The sequence below is a fragment of the Chaetodon auriga genome, chromosome 17 (genome assembly GCF_051107435.1).
Source record: "Chaetodon auriga isolate fChaAug3 chromosome 17, fChaAug3.hap1, whole genome shotgun sequence".
NCBI classification, from domain to species: domain Eukaryota; kingdom Metazoa; phylum Chordata; class Actinopteri; order Chaetodontiformes; family Chaetodontidae; genus Chaetodon; species Chaetodon auriga.
Genome location: NC_135090.1, coordinates 15,354,724 through 15,374,219, shown reverse-complemented (window position 1 = coordinate 15,374,219; position 19,496 = coordinate 15,354,724). Strand labels below are relative to the sequence as shown.

Below are 19,496 nucleotides of genomic sequence, written 5' to 3'. Positions count from 1 at the left end.
GCTGTCATGAAGATGATGGTGATGGAAAAATCACAAACCACTGCAGGTCATACCGGTGGAATTTAAATTGTGCCAAATGCTTGAGTTGGTTGATAATGCATTTTTCTGTTGAAATGTGGTGTTTGGTCAGGAAAACATAGCTATGGCTGCTGTTATTTCTGTAGCCTGCAGAAGTCAGCGGTGACTTTGGGTTCATTGTGTTACTTATTTTGAAATTAATTTTACAGTCATGGAAACTTCTGCTAAAGGGATGCTTATTTGTGGTTTATATTTATTTCAAATATCTTCATTAAATATGTCTTTCTGTCTCTTCCCTGCAGAAGACAGAGTCCAGAAACAGCAGAGGAAGCATTGACAGAGAGGACGGCACACTACAAGCACCGGTGAGTCACCGTGTGTGTGTGTGCATGTGTGTGTGTTTGTTGACACATTGACAAAGGGCTGTTAGTGAGTTAGTTAGAGAAAAATTAAGAAATGAGAAGTACAAGAGCGAGGAAGAGTATTCAGTCAGTCAGACAGACAGACAGAGAGAGGAAATACAGAGTCTGGGAGAAAGAAAGAAAGTATTTCTGTGTGTGTGCCAGAGAGGGTACTGCCTACACACCAACCACATGACCACAGAGGGCTCATGGGAACCGTAAACCCAGAAGTACTGCACAGTCCCATTTGACTGTAAATGTGAGTTACAGTGTCGTAAAGCGAAGACATTAACCTTATCATCTCCACACTGGATCAGCTGTAACTGTAGCTGAGTCGAGACTTTGCTTGTGGGACGTGAAATCAGTATTACGTTAACTTTTTGGCTCTTACTCAAGACGTTTGTCGCCTTCAGTGATCATGAAGACATGAAAGTTTTGCATACCATTAACATGCTGTGTCTGTGTTTTTCTGTGCTCAGGGTGGAAGCCAACATATCTACCAGCCTGTAGGGAAACCAGGTGAGAGAACTAGCAGCAAGAGTAATAATATGACTCATTGTAGTTCCTATACTGTAATATTGGAGTATTAAAGTTAAATTAGGATCAGTACAAAAAGTACAAAAGCCTTAAAATTGTGTTTAGGTATGAGTAAATGTACGTACTCACATCCTCTCCACTGCTGCATGCCAACATAAAGTATCTGTTTCATGCTTTCTCCATACTCTATTCCCATAATCCTAGCAATGCTAACACACTCCACACTGATGACACTAGGATTAGTTGGCATACTACATATGATACTATTATACTCCTTTTCTTTTCAGAACATGTGGCTCCTCCTAAGAAACCGCCCCGCCCTGGAGCTCCTGGTCACCCAGGCAACCTGGCCAGTCTCAGCCCGGTGGACAGCTACAACGAGGGGGTCAAGGTATGTATACACACATACATATGCTCAAACTTAAAAAAAGGACATAATACATCAGAGCTGTGAACAGTTAGTCTCCCAAAAATACAGGATTTATTCCCCAGCGTAAAAACGATCAGAAGCAGCTGATTAAACCTCTGCTCTTACTTTGCCTCTTTCATTCATGGAAGTCTGGCAGTTCTGTGTTTTATTGTGTTGATCGTCAGCGCTATTTGGCATTGATGGGATGCATGCTGTGGTTGGCTTTGGCCTAATGTGCTGTCCCTGTTCTCTCCCCCTTTGCTCCTCCTCCCCCCTCTGTCATTAACATCCATGCATTCATTCTTTTTGTTTCCCTTGTTGCTCCTTCTCCTGCATTTCTGACCTGTTATTCTGCCTCCATCTATCCACCGATCAATCTGTCAAACCCCTTCCCATCCCTTCACGACCTGCACACCCCAATCCCCTTCAACCTCTTCTCTGTCAAACCCCCCTCCACCCAACCACACCCTTCTCCCATCGCCTAAACCTCCCAATAGCCGTGGAGGGTAAGATGATCTTTGTGTGTGTGTCTGTCATCATTGTAGAGGTAGTTAGCTTATAGTTACCATTATTAGCACGGGGAGCTTTCTGAAGCTCTCTGAACTGTCATGTCTTCCATTGCGTCTTTAGATCTTATAGTTCAAGTAATGTAGTTAATAGTTTGATCTTAGAAGAAGCATCCATCCAAAATGTATATGAATTTGATGTTGTTCCTCTGAAGAAGTGACGCTGATGTGATGTTGGTCAGTCATTAACTGATCGGTGGCTTAAAAAGACTCTTCATTTGAATCAAGCTCTCTGCTGAGCTCTTTCCCATTAAAGAGGTGGCCTACAAATCACTTCAGCCGTGCTTTAATTAAGCAGCCACATTAGTGTCTGCAGCACACCATTTAAAACAAGTTTTGTGAACATTGATTAACCCTGCATTAAGGGATTTCTGACCACTGGGAGCCAGAAAGACAAAAACAAACTGTAAACAGTCAGCGGGTACACAGAGCTTCACCCTGTCATCACATTACACTAAATCATTTAACAGCTGTGTAAAAACTTGTGCTTAATGCAGGTTGAACTTTGAGTCTGTCATAGACAACTGACCCTGTGTGTCCTGTCATCACCCTGTACTAACAACCTACACACTGCTCGGTCATTGTAGAAAAGTCAAGTATGTAGTGTGCGCAGTAGGTAGAGATGCACGTAGGCAGAAATAACAACCCGAGGCTTGTGTGTGTGTGTGTGCGCGCGCGTGTGTGAGATAGAGGGAGAGGGTGTGTAAATCTAGTCAGATACTGCCTCCTAGTGTTGTGTCTGGCTAACTACAGTCTCCTACATTGACCCTGAAAGCTTTTAAATATAACTCGTAATATAAATTGTAACACAGTTTTTACTTTCAAGATTTACTTAATTACATTACAGAAATGTTGTTTTCTCTCGCTCACTGTAACTCGTCGTACTTTTCACCGGTCCAGTTGCAGCCTCAGGAGATCAGCCCGCCCCCCACCGCCAACTTGGATCGTTCTAATGACAAAGTGTATGAGAACGTGACAGGACTGGTGAAAGCTGTGATTGAGATGTCCAATAGGATTCAGCCTGCAGCCCCAGAGGAGTACGTCCCGATGGTCAAGGTAGGATCGGTACTTAAACATCATGTTAGCTTGAAGTGTTCTAATGCAACAGTTATTTTAATGTCTGGAGACACGCTAAAGATCCATCATCAGCAGCAGAGTTAAGAGTGCATATTTGTACTGAAGACTGATGCCACAAAGTGTGTGTGTTTGTCAGGAGGTGGGTCTGGCACTGAGGACTCTGCTAGCGACGGTGGATGAGACACTTCCTGTGCTGCCAGCCAGCACACACAGAGAGGTAAATATGCACACGCACACACACACACAGTCACATTTTTACACTGTCACTAAAGGTGTCTCAGAGGGAAATCACTGGGAAAACCCTGATGGTGATGACTCTAGTATACAAATTTCTATGTTCTAGCATTGGCATTTCATTAGAAATATGCTTGTTTTTATATATGGAGACATATATTCACACATATGCTGCATAAGATTTCATATTTTTAATGCATCAAAGACATTATGGCATTCATCTCCTGGAAATTGCTGCATTGACATTTTGTTTATGTCACCGCAGATTGAGATGGCTCAGAAGTTGTTGAATTCAGATCTGGCCGAGTTAATATCAAAGATGAAACTGGCCCAGCAGTACGTCATGACGAGGTGGGTGCACATACCCTTCATCACTGATAGCGATGGTTTACGACTTATTTCATAGCAATGGTGACACGCCGATTGTTTTCTGTGTTCCGGACAGTTTACAGAAGGACTACAAGAAACACATGCTAATGGCAGCTCACGCCCTCGCAGTCGACGCCAAGAACCTGCTGGATGTCATCGACCAATCACGACTCAAGATGATCAGGATTTAATTAAGTCGAAGGGGCCGCCAGTTTGCGCTGCTGTGGAGACGGGGGGTGCAGCAGCTCTTAGCCAGTCACAGAGAAGAGAACGTTTGGATGGATATCAGTTAACGGACGGAGGACAAAATGAACTGATGGACAGCAGACGTGACTGAAACAATCAGCTCCCTCAAACATTCATCGCTTTCCTTTTTCTCTCTGGCGACGGTCAAGTTTTGGTCAATATCGTGTTGTTTTGTACTCTTGTTGCATTATTTGCTTTTGTATCCAGAGAAACGCTCTTCTCCTCCCCCATCACGTATATCCTCAAAGGTGAGTTTTTAAAGAATCAGCCGTTACTACTTTTTAAATCTTTCCGTGAATCAAACAAAGGTTTAAGAGGCTCGCTTGAAGGACCGCCGCAGAGATATTTTGGTGAATGGACGCACCGGAATCTGCCACACGAACACGACTAACACACACTCAACGTATGCAGGATGTAACAACTGGAACTGAAGAGCCAGGATGAGGAGGATGATGAAGATGATATGATAATGTTGTTTAAACATTCTTTTATATCATTATTAATTATTATTATTGCTATTTTCAGCCTTGACTCTTACAGTATGTCTCTATATGTCAGTTTTTCAGTCTTCCTCAAGAATTGTATGGGCAAAAGTTATAGATTTACAGCTCCTCATAAATGTCATATTTTCATCTGTGTTTCTCATCTTCTTCTCTCTAGATCTCTTTATCTCAGGCATCAAGAGATGGCATGAAAAATGAAATATGAAAAGCTGAATTTTGAAGAACAAATTAAATGTCACAGGCCACTTTTTTAAGTTAACTTGCATAGTAAATATACAAAGAAGCTATATTTTTAACACGTTTCTGAGGCATGAATTGTTAGTGAATAAGGGAGAGGGATGAACGAGGGGGGAAGTGAAGGGAGAGAGGTGGAGGAAGGGTGGATTTGAGCTACAATGGAGGAGCTAAACCTGTGCCAAATGACCTGCAATTGACTAAAAAGGAACATTACACTCTGAATGCGCCGAAATTGGTTCACCCAATAATTCAAGAACAATTCTAGCTGCAACTCACCTGTCATCAGTGTCTTCAAAAATGTAAAAATCACATTGGTTACTTGATTGCTTTCTTTTGTGTTTGAAGCCAAATTGTGTTGTTGCATCTGTCATGTTGTGAGTTCCTCCTGTCCTATTTATCTTCTCATAAATGCTCACTCATTAACATGCAGTGCAGGTTTTCAGCTACATCCTCTTTAACAAATTTCCTTCAGTTTAGTCGATCCAGGAATTAAATATTTTGGGACTTTTTTTTCCCCAGAAACTCTGGTTCATGATCAGAGGAGAATTCAGTATTATTGATAATAATCTGTTAGTCTTTTTTTTTAGCAGGTGAATTACAGCTGCACTTTCATTTACAACTAACTGGACTGAAAGTTAATTGGCCCTTTAATCATCACTTGTTTTATGGCTGCATGCCTATATACTGACAAAACCAGGCACAGATTCACACCTTAAAAAACTACAGTATGGGTTGGTGGACAGCAGGAAGCACAGGCATTTTCATGCAGTTTATGGTTTAACTTGTTCAGCAGGATGTGCGCTTAATCTCTCCTCCATCAGTCCTCCTGTTTTCCTTCCCTGTCTTTCTACCTGCCTCCACTGGAGTTATTTATACCTTTTATTCCCTCGCTTCTCCTCCTCCATCACCCCCCACATTTCTACTTTTTCTCCCCATCTTACCACCCCCCCCTTCAGCTCCGTCTTCCTCTCCTCCCTCTCTGATTCTCTCTCCATTCCACTGGTCCCTCTCCCCTGAGGTGAGCAGTATTCTCAGGAAGGAGTCACATGTACAGTTGCTAAAACAAGCAAATAAAACACTGTTATCATTAAAGAAATAATACGTGAGTCTGATTCTTTGAAGTGTGTCTGTCCCTAATCTCACGCTCTCTGTCTAATATTGTATGGGATGTGTGTATTAGGTGTCATATCCCAATTTCAAGTGGTTTAAATGCAGGACACACTGTTTAGATTTACTCACCGGGGATCATAGGCATAATTTTCGCGGGGGAGGGGGCGTTGAAAACCAGCCAAACAACCGCCCCAATAATCTCTTTATTTTAATACAAAATTAATAAATAAATAATAAATTACATCTGAAAAACAACAACACATAAAAAAAACGTTTTAATCTGATCAACCCTCCCCTGCAGAAAACTTGGTTGCGCCCAACCCAGACTCGCCGCTTGCTGTTCTCCCACCTGTGGTACCGTTAGATGTAGTGAGCAGGGAGAGCAGGCAAGAAAGAGGTGAAACAACAATTTAAAATTGTTGGCGGGCAGGGTCAACAAGTACAAGAAGGAAAACGTCTGTCCAAAAGCAGGTATATTACTGTAGTGGCCTAAACACTCAAAAGTCCAATAACTAAATATTTTTTTGTTAGCTGTTGAACTGTTAGCTATTTGGTAGCTTAGCGTTTGGCTAAAGTGAGGTAAGTTAGCTAACGGGAGGGTGGTTTGAATGGGTCAGGACTTGGTTGATATGAAAACTTGTCGGGTATTTGGTAATTCCGTATGTTGGAAAACATGAAATCTTGTGTGTGCTATGTGCTCCACCCCTGGAGTTTTTTTAAATGGGAGGAAACTTCAGCCCCTCCGATGTTTTACCCAAAGTGCCGCGGATCCTAATAATATTTATTAATACAGACGAAAACAAGACTGAACACTTCATGGTAGGCCTTAACTGGACAGATGAGCTTCAAAGTTCAACTTCAGAATTGTAGTCTGATAAAACTCATATGGATTCTAACCTTTTGTTACACGTACGTACACACTTACGGTTAAGCGTAAACGCGTTAGAAGCGGTCAAAAGTGCATAAGTGTGTTTCCGCCCGGTTTCGAACCGGGGACCTTTCGCGTGTGAGGCGAACGTGATAACCACTACACTACGGAAACTGATGACCAATTAGTGGACTGAGATATTATTGTACAATACAATGTTCTTCCCACTCGGAAACATTCATTCCTTCATCTTCTATACCGACTATCCCTTTCAGGGTTGCGGGGAGGCTGGAGCCTATCCCAGCTGTCAACGGGCGAGAGGCGGGGTACACCCTGAACGGGTCGCCAGTCGATTGCAGGGCAACATATAGAGACAGACAACCATTCACGCTCACAGTCACACCTATTCACCAGTTAACCTAATGAGCATGTTTTTGGACTGTGGGAGGAATTTTTAACAATTTTATATTAAGCAGCATGTTTTATTGTAGACCGACAGTGTTTGCACTTTGCAAGACTTTAAAGGGCGAGTTTTATCATTCGTTGCATAAAATATAAAAAATCCTTACCTGAAATTGTCCTGAGAAAGCCCACTCAATTATGTAGAACAAAATCCTTCATTGTCTTGATTATCCAAAGACCATATTCTTGTTTTATGTTGCTGACAGCATTTACTCTACTGGATACATTTTGTCAAAAACTCTACTAATTTTACAACTTGTCCACTTTGCTATACACACTGTGCCTTATAGAGGTGGAATATATCAGTTACTGGCATGAATCATTCTTCAAACAGACTCACAAAAGAAATCATGACAAAACACAAAAACTATTACTGTCCACCACTTACGCTTGACTGTTATTTGCTGCTACACACAAAATATTGCACTCAGCTGATGTCCACTAAAGTTTAGGGACATTGTCACAGAATGCTGTAAAGTCCAGTCTGTTACTGGAAACGGCTAAATGTCTTAGTAGTGACAGGGGATATTTGTGTCGGTGCCAGAGTCTACATCATGTGGGAGAACAAAGAGTCAGAGAAAGCAGCGTTCATTTTTGTAGTTTTATTGTGTTTTCTTACAAAAACAACTGTTTTAATCAAAGAGACCGAAGCCCATGTCATCATCGGACTCCTCAGACTCTTCCTTCTTCTCCTCTTTCTTCTCCTCCTCCTTGGCTGTAGGGGTAAACGAGAAAGGTTATGGTTAACAAAGTCTAAGATGCAGGCTGCACAAACTAGCCTCTACAGTTGAACTCTGGGACTATAACAAGAATCAAGCTCAATTGAGTCCAGTCTTTTAGAGGCATTATTAGATAATGAGACTAATATTATTCACATCATTACATTACATATATCCTTTTAGTGCTGTGACACGAACACTGAAGTATCTGTAGCATTTAATGATTAAGCCTATTTGTGTAGTTACCTGGGGCGTCACCAGCACCAGCGGCGGCTCCAGCAGCGGGGGCTCCAGCTGGAGCTCCACCTCCGGCTCCAACGTTGCAGATCAGGCTGCCGATGTCAACGCTGGTAAGAGCCTACAAAATGACAACATTCACAGGTCAAGAGCCACTTCATTCACATGTCCAGGGCTTACACTGTGGAGTGATGCACAAACCGACACAATTGGGTGTAACACTAATGTTGTTATGCAGTGCAAGTTTGAATGGAATTTGAATTTGTGTTGATAATTGAAGCTGAGCAGTACAAATTTGAAATCCTATCACTGTCAAATCCTTTACACAAACCCATTAATGTTTTACCTACTAGTGTTTGTCATTTTCATCGTCATAAACCTTCAGCAACACAAACAGCGATTCGTGAGTGCTCACTTCACAACATGCTATGCCAGAAACAGCCTCTCTAAACTTTCAACTTCACTTTACTGCGCAATATATACGATCAATATTGGATTAGGAATACTTTCATTTATACTTTAACTCCTGTATTTCTACAACTGAGGCTAAAACGGATTAATTCTCTCAGACATAACTAACAGATATCTGGTTGCATGTGATTGCAAAAGAAAGCCACAGAGCCCAAGATGACCAAACAGTCCAGGATAAGAGCGTATACTCCAGATTTTAGGAGAAGCAATAAAAAGTATGCCATGCTACTGGTTTAAACCCTGAACATACACCAACCCTTCATCAAATGTTGACAAAAATCTCTCCACATCATCATGGCACAACAGCAGCTCATGTACGATGTGTTGACAAAGTGTTGTGCATGTGTGTGTTCTCTCACCTTGGCAAACAGACTTGGCCAGAAGGGCTCCACGACGACTCCAGCAGCCTTGATCAGAGCATTCAGCTTGTCCTCCTACAGACACACAAAACAGTGATTACTACAGCATCCGTAAGTAACTAGTACAGGCTTGATGCAACTTATCAGCACACAAAATAAAACTATCACAAGTTAGGAGCAGAAAAAGTGTTCATTGCTACCCAACTATGCTCATTGTATCATCTCATATGATTATGTTATGCTGCGGTTTGCACATCCTATTTATGAGAATCCAGCATCCACGTGTATCAAGGATAACGTTAAACAACTAATGAGAGCTTCATGATGAATTAAAGAAGGCAGATATTCACTAGTGTGGTTATAAATAGTAGATAACTACTCCACTTTCCGCTGTTAACCTTCTGACAAGAAAAACATGGTGTATTGCTGAGGAGATAAATTAGCATAGCATTGGCTAGCACCTGTCAAAGAGTGACTTGTCTGCACTTTCAGCTCTCTGTGTTTAAGACATGTGGCGAGTGACAACAACTTCAACCACATGATAAACATATAACCCATCACAGTCACAACGCAGACAAGAGCTGTGCTGGTCCATAAACGCGGCCTTACGATAACTAGCAAAACGCATGCCGCCATTTTTGGCCGAAAGATGAGACTGATTGGACACTTTAACACCGTAACCTATTTTGGCAGGCACATTACTATCGCTGTTTGTCAGTAGAGTCGTTATTCTCTCAGGTTTATCATTTTTTGTTTTCACTGCTAGCACAATATAACCGCAAGTCTAAGTATCAGCTCAGTTGCCGGTTGTAACCCGGCACACTTACGGTGACGGTGACTTCATCGTCGTGGAGGATCAGAGCGGAGTAAATGCAGGCGAGCTCGGACACGGAGGCCATTGTAGATGTTGTATTTTATATTTATTGCGTTGGATGCCTAAATTTGAGGGTGCTAGTCGCCGGATTGAGGGCCTTAGCTTCGGATGAAGAACCAAACACCTTAGGCACGTTAACTTCCTACACCGGAAAAGGAAAGACAGAGGGCGGGATCTTGATATTTATACTGTGCGTGGGATGCGTTACTGTGACGTCAAGACGCACACAAAGTGACGACAGACGTACTCCACATTAAAATATGCGCTTTGCGCTGAAAAGCTCATATTCCCTTTGTACATGCATAAATCTTTCTGCTTAATTGAATACAGTTACAGAAAACAAAATCCTCTTTTTATTGAGCCGATTTTTTTATTTTGATATAGTTGTTACTGTGTACATTCATGTATAAAGTTATTACATTATTTCATCTTTATATATTAATTGTATCTTTTCTCTCTATCTAAGTTTCAATTAATCTGAATAGATGCATCTTAAGTTGGATGCTAGTCAGTATTATGTACCAAAGATGTGAATATGTACATATGGTGCTCTTTATCAAAACCTCTGGATGGAGGTACCAGATGTTTTTGAAATTTTACACTGCTCTATATGCATGTTTTGTGTAGTTCCTGCAGCTAGTATTACTTTGAACCAAACCTCAGAAGAATATGTACAGTTTTAAATTCAATGCAAATAGTTTGTTCAGTCAGTCGATTTTATTTAATCTCAATCAGAAACACATAAACATTACAATAAGTAAAACCATTTCAAGGCAAATTTCTGGCCATCTCTCCTGGCTGCATTTACACAGGAACAGCAAACCTGCGCTCGATCTTTGTACACAGACATAATATAACCTGGCAACTGAAGCTGAAGTAGGTTGATTCCAAGTAGTCTTTCTATTTCAAAAAATAAAACAAAAAATAAAGAACTATGGGAAAAAAGTGACTGAAGTCCAGATGTAGTAATACTTTCCTCAAGTCTTACCATTTACTGTTTCCCCCACAATGTCAGTGTCTACTTAAAAACATCAGATGGACCATTTATGGTGAACATACAAAGCTCACAACCAGTTTAAACATATATTCTTATATTTGGCACTACCATATTTTCTTGGCCCTGATATGTAAAAAAATACTCGAGCAGGTAAAACTACTAAACTAGACCGGCTGGAAAAGACAATATGGCTTTCAGTGGCACCCTCCTCTGTTACAGTGTAATAAAAGTATCATTTAACAAGTGGACAGAGAAGAAGACTCGGACAGATTTCACTCAACAGATTCTAGAACTTTCAAACTGAAGATTCTAAAATGTCCTGGCAATTGATCCTGATCTCTGTGGCAACAAATCCAAGTCTTCTATTCTGCTTCTATGACAGCCATTATCTGTGCATAGGTGGAAGATACATTAGTGAAAATCTTAAAGATGTTGAAACTTCTGACACGTTTGGTTAGCATATACTGTATATGTTCGCACTGTAAAACAGGGTTTGTCATTCTGGAAGTTGTCCTGGGGTTAACATATGTTATCTCTGTCCACATGAGAATTTAGGATAAAAAATCTGAGAGGTCTACACATTAATGCTTTCTATTAAGCGGATTGTTAACAGTATTTTCAGTGAGCAATATTTTAGCATCATTAGCATAATTTCTAGAAAAGCACTCACATTCTGCATTCATCTGAGGTAACAGTTCACTGGCCCACATGTCTCTGTACTGCCCACATTTGCCTAATGTGGCTTTCATGTTACTGTATATCAGAGTTACCGTAATTACCAGTTTCCAGCTTGTAAATACCATTCACTTCAACATCCGAGCTATGACAATCACTGGGACAGTCCCTTTTTTCAGAAAGCTCCAGTCAGGCTTGGCGCTTATGGAATCATTATATGGAAAAAAAAACAAAAACACACTCTTTCAGTGAATTAGAATTCGTAAACATCAAAATGATAACAATCCCTTTTTGACACTGTAATTAAAATTCTGAAAATAACATATTTACAGTGGTTCTCAAGAGGCAACAGGTATGTGTGTGTGTGTGTGTGTGTGTGTGTGTATGTGTGTGTGTGTGTGTGAGAGAGAGAGACATGATGTTTGAAAAAAAGGAAGAGCAGAATTTATGGCTGGGAGGGCTCGGACTGGCCACTATTATCTACTGTGAAAGAATAACTATAGTCAAAAGTGGACTCTTTCATACCGAAGCTGAGCAGTGTCTGATCTGTGGCAGGCGTGCTGTAAGCCAGGCGCCTGCTCTTCACACCAACACATTTTTTTCAGGGCTCTTGTGTCAGTTCAAAATGGGTCAGAGATTTTTTGTCAGTGAACTCCCTGTCCTGTCGCACACTGTAAAACAAAAAATGTCCCTCCAGACGGCAAAAGATAGTTAAGCAGATGCTCAGCTTTCAACACTTTGCACGACTGGATGGGGTGAAAAAGTCCAAAACTATGAGGATGTCGGTGCACCTGGTCCATTTACTGACTAGAAATTGAAAAATGGTTTCCCAGGTTTCTGGACCCTTAAACCAGCTGATACCAAATGAAATCAGTGGATACCAGTGGACCAAAGACAAACCCTGCAGATATCAGATCATGGAAGCCAATAACCCGTCGTTCCTCTCTAGTCCTTGTGAGTCTTTCCTTTGGGTTTTTCATCATAAGAAACTCCATATTCATTTACTCTCGTTTTGTCCACTGGGTAGAGCCTGGGGAAAGACAGAGTTTTAGGTTAGTTAGCTGTCTGGGATGTTTTGCTGGACTCAGAAATCTTTGCCGTGTTGGTGTTTGTGTGCGTACCATCTCTGGTAGAGGTAAATGAGAAACACCACATCGTCTCGGAAACAGGCCAGTCTGTGGGATGTTGGCATGGTGATGATGAAGGCAAACACGTCGTCGATGAAGGTATTGAATGCCTAGTGACAATCCATCAGTGTAAATCAGTTAATAACAATACAGACATTCAATGGCAGTGAATTTAACTTTATTTCACTTCATTTAATATTTGGAAGTATTGTTTCTCACCTTGTACATAAAGGCTTTCCAGGGCAGATGGGCCACAGATTTCAGCTGTTGAATTAAGAGTAATCAGTCAGTGGGATGTTCAAAAGACAAAACCAAAAAAAGCATTTCTGTGGTGCAAATTCTATATCCTAATGGTCTGAAGCAATATCTGAACAATTTCAGGTGCCTACAGGTGACACAGAGTAAAATTCAAGCACTTTCAAGGTATCTAAACAAGAAATTTCCAGACCCTCACAGCCTTTATCATCACATTGAAATTGTTACTATAAATGCAATTATGAAAAATAAAGCTTACAGAATTCTTTTATACACACAGTAATCAGTGTAGATTGTTTTACCAGCTGTTCATGTTAACTTTGGTTGTGTGTTTTGTGGCACAAGTGTTGATATAATAAATGTATTTTATCCATCGTCACTGGAAAAGTAAAACCTCACTCACACACACGTGAACTGACCTTATAGTTGACAAACAGCTGAGGAAGCATGAAGAGGAAGCCAAAGGCATACACACCTGGAATGGTCAAGAGCATGTTGTGAAGCCTTTTCTTTTCAAATAATCAGTGGTACAAGGAGATACTCAACTATGTAATTCTGATATTATTATTAATGAACTGATGAATTCATTTGGTAAAAGCTGTTAAAAAAAAAAAAAAAAGCTTACCGTTAACCAAACTGTTGATCAACCACGAGTACCAACTAAAAGAGGGCCAGAGAGACAATCACAGATGAACATGGAACATCTGGCGAGATCGATGACATCAGCACCAGATGACTAGTAATCATGTTACCCTTACCTCTTATATCGTAGGAATATTAGAGCGTACACAGCCCCTCCGATACACAGTGGGTAAAGGAGGTATGAGAGATACTTCATGGCCTACAGAGAAACACAGCACACATAACATTTAGTGTAATCTCCAATGAAATGCTTTAATGGCGATTAACCATGTCCACGAATTGATGTGTCACTCATGCAGTGTGTGGGATGTATGGTTTATTGTACTGTATTGTCTCGTCTATGGGGTCTTACCAGTGTGTCGTACTCTTCTGTTCTCCTCTCTGATTCGTCTAATTTCCCGAACTGTTGCACAGAAAAGAGAAAACACAGGTGAGCGACGTGAGTGGATATGAAACGCTGGAAAAAGCTGTGGCCAAAGAGACAATTACAAACACTGTGTTTTCATTAGAACTGTTCTTTGTAGCATTTACATTTATGACCAATCGTGTTGTAGGTGCATTATCCAACCTCGACTTCTGCATAAAAACATTTCCATGTAATCGTTTATCATGTGGCTGTGACTCCAGTACCTGCTCTGTGCTTTCACACAAATCTAATAGAAGCTCTGTTACAGCAGCAGGCAGGCAGAATGAATGTAGTTCAGAGGAAATGGTACTGATGGTCCTCATATCAATGCACTAACGCAGTGTAGAGCAGCCTGCGGTTGATAGGCAGGGTTTGATTTATACTGAGCTGTAAAAATAAATGACATAACAGAAAAAACATCAACTCACACACACATACCAGGAATGTTGGTTTGCCTCCTTTCCAGAAAACCTGAATCTTAAAGGCCTTCTTCACTTTCCATACCTGCAGTTACAAAAAAAAAATATTCCCAAAACACTGAATATCATGCATTAATCAGTTAATTCTGAATGGAAATGAGCGATATCACATATACTTCTATTGTGGATGAAGCTGCTGAATCCACGCACACGTTTCCAATTAGTTCTGAATGTATGCAGTTGTGTGTGTTTTAAGTGTGTGCTTCCAGTCTGTGTGTACTTACTTCAATGATAGAGCCGATGCCAGCAGGTATGAGCACAAGCAGGCTGGTCTGCTCATCAAACAAATAGAGGAAAATCACTATGGTGCTGAAACATCGCCACAGCACTGGAAAACAAAACACACAAACATGACAAGTTACGCTGGGATGGCTTCGCCTCGGTTACTGCTGGTCAAGATTTAATCCTTTAATCCAGCCGATGATTGATTTACAACTATTTCGAAGCATTTGCGAGGTTATCCTCCATCATACTCTGTCCATACCGCTGTTACTGTATTTTCTACTCTAAGCCAAGTTCTCTCACAGTGCAGGAAAAAAGGTTGAGCCAAAAAATCGGAAAACTACTCAGAATCATGAAGCATAAGCCTCTTGCTCACAGTGCTGAGGGCGAAATATTGCTCAACAGCATTTTGCAGATGGCTAATTCTTGCCATTACCGGAGAGCAAGCGTGCAAGAGCATCGCTTACTCTAGTGCTGAGCAGAAGGAAGCACAACACAACATCTGGCCACCCAGCAGTCCAGGCTCAATGAGTTAGATTATGCTACGACATGCCACTGATGCCTGCTTTCTTGTACAATCACTTGTATTACACATTTTTCTACAGAAGTGACAGTTGCATGCTGTACTGTGCACGCTCTACAGAATCAGTCACAGCCAATGCGTGGTGTGCAGCTGAACATCCAGGCCTTTCCAAATTTGTCATCTGGTTCGCATCTGTTTCCTGCCCAACGTTGTGTTTTTACCTGCTTTACTGGACATTCCCACCATGCTTTTCTTCTGCTTCCAGAAGCTGATGTCGTTCTTGAACGCCAGGAAGTCAAAGAGGAGCTGAAAAAGCAAGTGAAACAGACTTACATTTCCAACGCTTCTTTTCATGCGGATACAACTTTAGTGTTTCTTTCTCATTTGGCATGCCATGCTGATCCAATATATCTGACCAGATATGTTTTCACATGCTATTATGTCAAGTCATCAAAATGAGAATACAAATGTACTGTTCTGTTTAATTCTATTCTAGACTAATGTGCCGTCGTCCTCTGTATTAAGACTCACATGGAAGGCAGCCACAAAGAAGGTCAGAGCCAGGAAGTACAGGTTGGTGTCCACAAAGATTCCTTTAATCTCATCAGCATCCTTCTCTGTGAATCCTGCAGCACATACAGGGAGACAGACGGAGAAATATAAATGATTAGAGTGCGAGGCTTGGAGACACTCTGTGTGTGTGTGTGTGGACATGTATTATTCATGCTGTAGGGGCATAAATCTGTTTACACACACATATTGTGAGGACTTGGACTCCTTTTGGGGACAAAATGTAAATCCATAATGTAAATCATTACATTTTAGGGTGAAGACTTGGGGTAAGGTTACACAAGTAGTATGTAATGTCCTCTGAAGTGATGGAAATCTGTGTGTGTTTGTGTGTGAGAGAGAGATAAACATACCAAACTGCTGCAGAGAATAAACAGCGTCTTGCATGTGGATCCAGAATCGTAGCCTCCCCAAAGAGATAGAGTCGTAGGAGATGGTCAGAGGGAGCTCCAAGGAGGTACTGTTGATCTCCTACAAATACACACACACACATTATTTACATGCTCACCTTCTAATGTACTGCTGCTCTGTTCTCATATTCTAGATCAACGTAATCTTATCTCCCACAGTTGTGTAACGGCCTCCAAACATCTGTAAACTTTTGTCATAGATACTTTTTGCTTTTTGTTTGCATTTCACTGCATCTCTGATGCTGATATTTTCATATTTATCTAAGGCAGGGCTCAGTGAAAACATTTTCAACAAGGACCTTGTTGTCAGATAAGTGCCTGTTTTCCCCTGAACAAGTTCAGTAATAACAGAAAAAGGCATCTGAAAATCTGCCAGACGGTGAGTTACAGTGTGTTGTGTAATATTTATTTCTATGTAGAAGCTTACCACAAGGTCCTTGACCCGGTTGCTGAGCTCATCAACAAACAGCAGAGGTAGATAAACCATTTTGTTACCATTTTGGAATCTGAAACACAGAAAAACAAAACACCCCGTGATGCCTCTGGATCCTGTTTAAAAGCCACACCGATCATTTCGTGGACATTCAGTCTGTGCTGCTCAGTATGTTCAGAAAATCTTGCCTACATATTCCAGTATGCACTGTGTTTTGCTGTATGTGTGTTTCTGTCTCCACTATCTTACACTCTGAGGTATCTGTGGACATCACTGGGCAGGTATTCCTTGTCGAACAGGAAGTGGTCGCTGACGACGTTCAGGGTCAGGCGGGAGCGCCAGTGGGAAGCTGGGTGATCTGACGTGGACGTGGGGCCAGCTCCAGCTCCAGCTCCAGCTCCACCTCCAGCTCCAGCTCCAGCTCCAGCGTTACCATCACGCCGTTTCTTCTGCTGGGCTTTTTCTTTCTGAGCCTGTGTGATGACACAGAAGGAAATTTCACTCTCCAATCCATCACCTCACTGGTAACTAAACTCTTCTGGATCTATGTTGATCTGCAGTGAAGCTTATTGGGAATGACAGAAATCTGGGTTCAGCTGAATGACTGACAGAAGTTACAAATAAAACACCTGCTACACCTAAAAATAACTTATAATATAAACTATTTATTCACGTTTATTCAGAAAACATCCCCTACCTGTGTTTGATCCTCTCCGGATATCAAAGAGATTTCAGGCAGTTTAGGGACCATGTAGGTGGTGAGCTGAACCACCAGGTGGACCTGTCGTGGGTCCTGCCACGGGGTGACGCCAGCCTGATGGACAAATATTAGTGCATATAATGTTCCATTGTTGCGGGTCTTCTTAGGGAGCGAGACATTTACTGTCCTGGAGGAAAAAGAAAGAGGGATGATGATGAAAAGAAGGATATATTGTAAATCAGAGTTATGTCTGCTTAGGCATGCATGATCAGGGTCATAAAAACTTTAAAAAAAATCAACCTGCAAAGGTTTAAAACAAAAAAAAAGGAAAAATATATTCCCCAGGTTTATATTGACTCTTTCTATTCAAACCAACCTCTCAAACTTGTTGTTGACATCAAATTTGTCCTCTTTGTGGATGAGGGTGTATCCTCCCTCTGCATTGGGCCGCAGTGCAGTGTAGATACTCAACTGGATACACACACACAGATATTACAGATAATATTACATTTATACATAATACTACTGCACTACCCTCCAAACTAAATGAAACCACACATACAGACAGTTGAACAGAAAACATTCTTGAATCAAAACTTAACAGGATCACCAGCCTGCACATGACTGACCTGTAGCTTTGGGTTCCCTGCCAGGAAAGGTGTGATACAGTTGACACCTTTGGGGTGATCGCAGGGTTTAGTGTACACTATCCCATACATCACCCAGCAGGTGTGGAGCACGTACACCACAAACACCCCCACGACCAGGGTGGTGAACGATGTTTTCAGGAACATGATGCTAGCGTTGCGGCGTCACGTCGTCTCCCTTGGCTAGCTGAGGAGCAGGGCCATACGTCTGCGAATGAGGAGTCACAGAGAGAGGGGTAGTGCGCTGGAGGAGGTACGGGGACTGTGTGATATGAAAGAATGCTGCAGAGCGGTGGTCAGCTGGCAGGAGCATGTCTTCTTCACTCACTTCTTACAGCTAAATGGTCAAAAGTATGCAGGTACCTGGACAATACACCTATATGGGACTGCTGAAGATCTCATTCCAAAATCATGGACATCAAAATGCTACCACGACAGAGCTCACTCCTCTGGGAAGGCTCTTCAGAAGATTTTGGAGCCTGGCTGTGAGGATTTGTTCTTCCACCCCGAGCAAAAAACTTGAACTGTCAAGTTGAGACAGGAAAGGCTCTTCCCCAAACTGTTGATTCGAGTGGAAAGGGGCGACCACATACCTTCAGCCATGCAGTGTTTCTCTTTGTCAAGCCTTTCAGTCAGTGTAGGACAAAGCTGCTTCGAGACTTTTGCAAGAGCTCGCTGATCCAGTTTGTGACTGTTATACTACAGGACACAGCTGCAGTGAGAGATGAATGGAATCTGGACCTCACATCTACATATAACATTAAATGGTCGGTGATAAGAGTATGTTTGACATTGACAGAAAAACTACATGCACATAGATTTCTGCAGCTGACTTGCTGTGACCAGTTACTGGTGGAGTTGTCAGACTTGTCAAACCACAGGTAGTATTTATTTGCCTGAGGTTGCAGGAAATATCCGTCGGTTATTTGCTGGAGGTTTTGATTTACCACCTTTTTACTGATTGTGGGTAGGATGGAGGCAGTCTGAAGCCCTCTAACTTCCTTAAACTCAGACACAGCTGCTGTCAAGTTGTCCATATGGTTGATTCTCTATGGTTTATCTAATGACGATCAATCAAGGATTTGTTTTCTTATGTTTCTTGAAATTTTCGACTCATTTAACTCAACGACGCGTCAGTGTTGCCAGATTTGAAGGTTTTAACGTAATCTTCTGTCATGCGTCGTGGCGTGTATTCAAACTACAATCCAGACGTTAACGTTAAACCTACCGGTGTTTAATCTGGCAGGCTGTCAGTGACAGGACTCTCTCAGATGGATCATTGGCCGCCTATCCGTCCTTTCACTTCAGCGAACCCGTCAGGTAGAGAGACGCGACAACATCGTTTCTTCAAAACCGTCCACCGATGTTTGCTGAAGGCATCAGCTGTCTACTCTCCATTCAGGAAAAAACAGGTCTGCCCACAAAATGTTCAAAATGAAAGCGTGAGGTGGATTTACGTTTCCGCCATTCACTTCCTGCTTGGTTTCTTTGACGGGATTTGGGGGATGGTAACGCGAGATCTCACGTCAGCGAGACGCTGAAGACGTGATCACACTTTATTTGAACACAGCAGTTATTTTGCCCAAATTAAAGCTATTATTATGTATAAACATTTAGTAAATATTTCCTTGGGAGGTTAAGACTTTTCAGCAAAGGTAAATTTCATGTTTGAAGTTATAATAATAGGTTTGGTACAGTGATATATACTGTTTA

General features: G+C 41.6%; 3 protein-coding genes and 1 non-coding gene across 11 annotated transcripts in view; 1 reads left to right on the top strand and 3 right to left on the bottom strand.

Annotated features, from left to right (window-relative positions):
• The window catches only part of ptk2aa (protein tyrosine kinase 2aa), a 57,032-nt gene extending 51,331 nt beyond the window's left edge, over positions 1–5,701 (top strand). For all 8 annotated transcript variants that reach the window (XM_076753847.1, XM_076753846.1, XM_076753845.1 and 5 more), the window contains 7 exons: positions 321–383; positions 899–938; positions 1,244–1,347; positions 2,832–2,987; positions 3,145–3,225; positions 3,508–3,593; positions 3,688–5,701. In XM_076753847.1, coding sequence (XP_076609962.1) covers positions 321–383; positions 899–938; positions 1,244–1,347; positions 2,832–2,987; positions 3,145–3,225; positions 3,508–3,593; positions 3,688–3,802 — 645 coding nt within the window. In that variant the 3' untranslated portion in view covers positions 3,803–5,701. The remainder of the gene's footprint in view (positions 1–320; positions 384–898; positions 939–1,243; positions 1,348–2,831; positions 2,988–3,144; positions 3,226–3,507; positions 3,594–3,687) is intronic.
• A 975-nt stretch (positions 5,702–6,676) lies between these two features.
• Positions 6,677–6,749, bottom strand: trnav-cac (transfer RNA valine (anticodon CAC)). The gene has a single exon. It is a non-coding gene; the product is annotated as a tRNA-Val (tRNA).
• An 875-nt stretch (positions 6,750–7,624) lies between these two features.
• On the bottom strand, positions 7,625–9,854 carry rplp1 (ribosomal protein lateral stalk subunit P1). Its single transcript, XM_076754752.1, has 4 exons — positions 9,651–9,854; positions 8,824–8,898; positions 8,003–8,114; positions 7,625–7,752 (listed from the first exon to the last, which is right to left on the bottom strand). Exons 1-4 carry the CDS (start codon positions 9,720–9,722, stop codon positions 7,670–7,672), a joined length of 342 nt encoding a protein of 113 aa, XP_076610867.1. The 5' UTR covers positions 9,723–9,854; the 3' UTR covers positions 7,625–7,669.
• Positions 9,855–11,728: 1,874 nt separating this feature from the next.
• On the bottom strand, positions 11,729–19,283 carry clptm1l (CLPTM1 like). The gene is made up of 18 exons (XM_076755095.1): positions 19,012–19,283; positions 17,766–17,991; positions 17,513–17,607; positions 17,134–17,323; positions 16,686–16,909; positions 16,431–16,509; positions 15,947–16,064; positions 15,555–15,649; positions 15,245–15,329; positions 14,503–14,606; positions 14,238–14,303; positions 13,746–13,796; positions 13,510–13,592; positions 13,377–13,411; positions 13,171–13,226; positions 12,716–12,760; positions 12,491–12,606; positions 11,729–12,399 (listed from the first exon to the last, which is right to left on the bottom strand). The coding sequence occupies exons 2-18, from the start codon at positions 17,928–17,930 to the stop codon at positions 12,315–12,317; spliced, it is 1,692 nt and encodes a 563-aa protein (XP_076611210.1). The 5' UTR covers positions 17,931–17,991; positions 19,012–19,283; the 3' UTR covers positions 11,729–12,314.
• Positions 19,284–19,496: the final 213 nt, after the last annotated feature.

Bases quoted from the DNA above. Each gene is read 5' to 3' on its own strand.
- rplp1 (XM_076754752.1), bottom strand. From the start codon at position 9,722: ATGGCCTCCGTGTCCGAGCTCGCCTGCATTTACTCCGCTCTGATCCTC. The intron at 8,899-9,650 runs GTAAGTGTGCCG...GTGTGTCTGTAG, and splicing joins ACGATGAAGTCACCGTCACC to GAGGACAAGCTGAATGCTCT. The intron at 8,115-8,823 runs GTGAGAGAACAC...GTCATTTTGTAG, and splicing joins GGCCAAGTCTGTTTGCCAAG to GCTCTTACCAGCGTTGACAT.
- clptm1l (XM_076755095.1), bottom strand. From the start codon at position 17,930: ATGTTCCTGAAAACATCGTTCACCACCCTGGTCGTGGGGGTGTTTGTG. The intron at 15,330-15,554 runs GTGAGTCTTAAT...TTGCTTTTTCAG, and splicing joins TCTTTGTGGCTGCCTTCCAT to CTCCTCTTTGACTTCCTGGC. The intron at 13,593-13,745 runs GTAAGACCCCAT...GTTTCTCTGTAG, and splicing joins CAGAAGAGTACGACACACTG to GCCATGAAGTATCTCTCATA.